At 31.1% G+C, this 1301-nt stretch overlaps 1 protein-coding gene across 1 annotated transcript in view; it reads right to left on the minus strand.

The window, feature by feature from the left end:
* The window catches only part of LOC112501778 (pentatricopeptide repeat-containing protein At5g40410, mitochondrial-like), a 1319-nt gene extending 485 nt beyond the window's left edge, over positions 1–834 (minus strand). The window contains exons 1-2 of the mRNA XM_025105493.1: positions 748–834; positions 33–578 (exon numbers count right to left, since the gene is read on the minus strand). Coding sequence (XP_024961261.1) covers positions 33–578; positions 748–834 — 633 coding nt within the window. The remainder of the gene's footprint in view (positions 1–32; positions 579–747) is intronic.
* Positions 835–1301: the final 467 nt, after the last annotated feature.

A 1301-nucleotide genomic window follows, 5' to 3' on the forward strand; every position in this document is an offset into this window, starting at 1 on the left:
CCCATATCAGCACAACTCTGAAGTATTGTGACAATAGTAGCTTGGTCAGGATAAATCCCAGCTCTCCGCATTAAATTAAAATACAAAATACTCTTCTCCGAAAGGCCACTTTGAATGTGAATCTTAATGATCGAGTTCCATGACACTAAATTTGGCAACTTTATMGTCTCAAACAACCCAGAAGCCTCATTCAAATACCCAAATTTCCCATACATGTTAATAAGAGAATTCAAAACTTTTGTTTGTGATATTAAACCATTTTTTACAGCAAAGCCATGAATATAACCTCCCTCCAGAGTTCCACAAGCTGAAATTAACGATATAAGGGTTATCTCATTGGGGTTCATCCCATCCTCTTGTCTCAACCTATAAAATGCATTCAAGCTCAAACCCACATCCCCCTTTTGAGAAAATGAGGAAATAATCGAATTCCAGGATACCAAATCCTTGTGAGGAATTTCATCAAATAGGTTATGTGCATCCTTAATGCATCCCAATCTCGTATACAGTGAAACCAATCTGTCACCAATGAACCCATGATTGTAATTTGAGCACTTAACGACTGTTGAATGGATCAACTGACAAATGGATATCGAAGAACATAAGCTTATAGACCTTATTACGGACTCAACAAGTGAACCTGAGCTACGCTGAGCTTGAGAAGTACAATGATTACAGAAAGCATTATACAATCTTTGTGGGTCACATGGATTATAAAGAAATCTAGTTTGAGATTTTATCATGTACCTCAAAGCTTCGAATTTGAAGTGTGAAGAGCAGATCGACTTGAGCAAATGACAGCAAGTACAGTAAGTCCAAGACAGCATCTCCCATTTTTAGGAACATGAAGTGTCTCCTTTTTAAACTCATTTGTTTCAAAATCAACATTTTAATATATATATATATATACCAGTACAGTATTTACAGCAAGTACAGTAAGTCCAAGACCTTATTAGGGTTTTTTTCTTTCTTTTCTCTGTGGCCAAACCAATATATATATATATATATATATATATATATATATACCAGAAGAGTACTCGTGCAATGTAACGAGATATATCTCAATTTTAATGTTCAATTTTATTATTTGTCTTTGTCGATGTTATAATACAATTTTATGTGATTTTAAAAAAACAATAATGATTTTATTGTTTTATTAAAATTTAAATTTGAAAAAAATATATATATCAATGTTAATATCAAATCAACTATTTAAAAGTTTTCGTTTTTTTATGTAATTTCTTTAATTTTTTTTATATTATAATTTAGTTTAAGTTTAATAACAAAATAATTTATTTTTG

This window comes from Cynara cardunculus, unplaced genomic scaffold (assembly GCF_001531365.2).
Source record: "Cynara cardunculus var. scolymus isolate 2C unplaced genomic scaffold, CcrdV1 Un_Scaffold_555, whole genome shotgun sequence".
Lineage (NCBI taxonomy): Eukaryota > Viridiplantae > Streptophyta > Magnoliopsida > Asterales > Asteraceae > Cynara > Cynara cardunculus.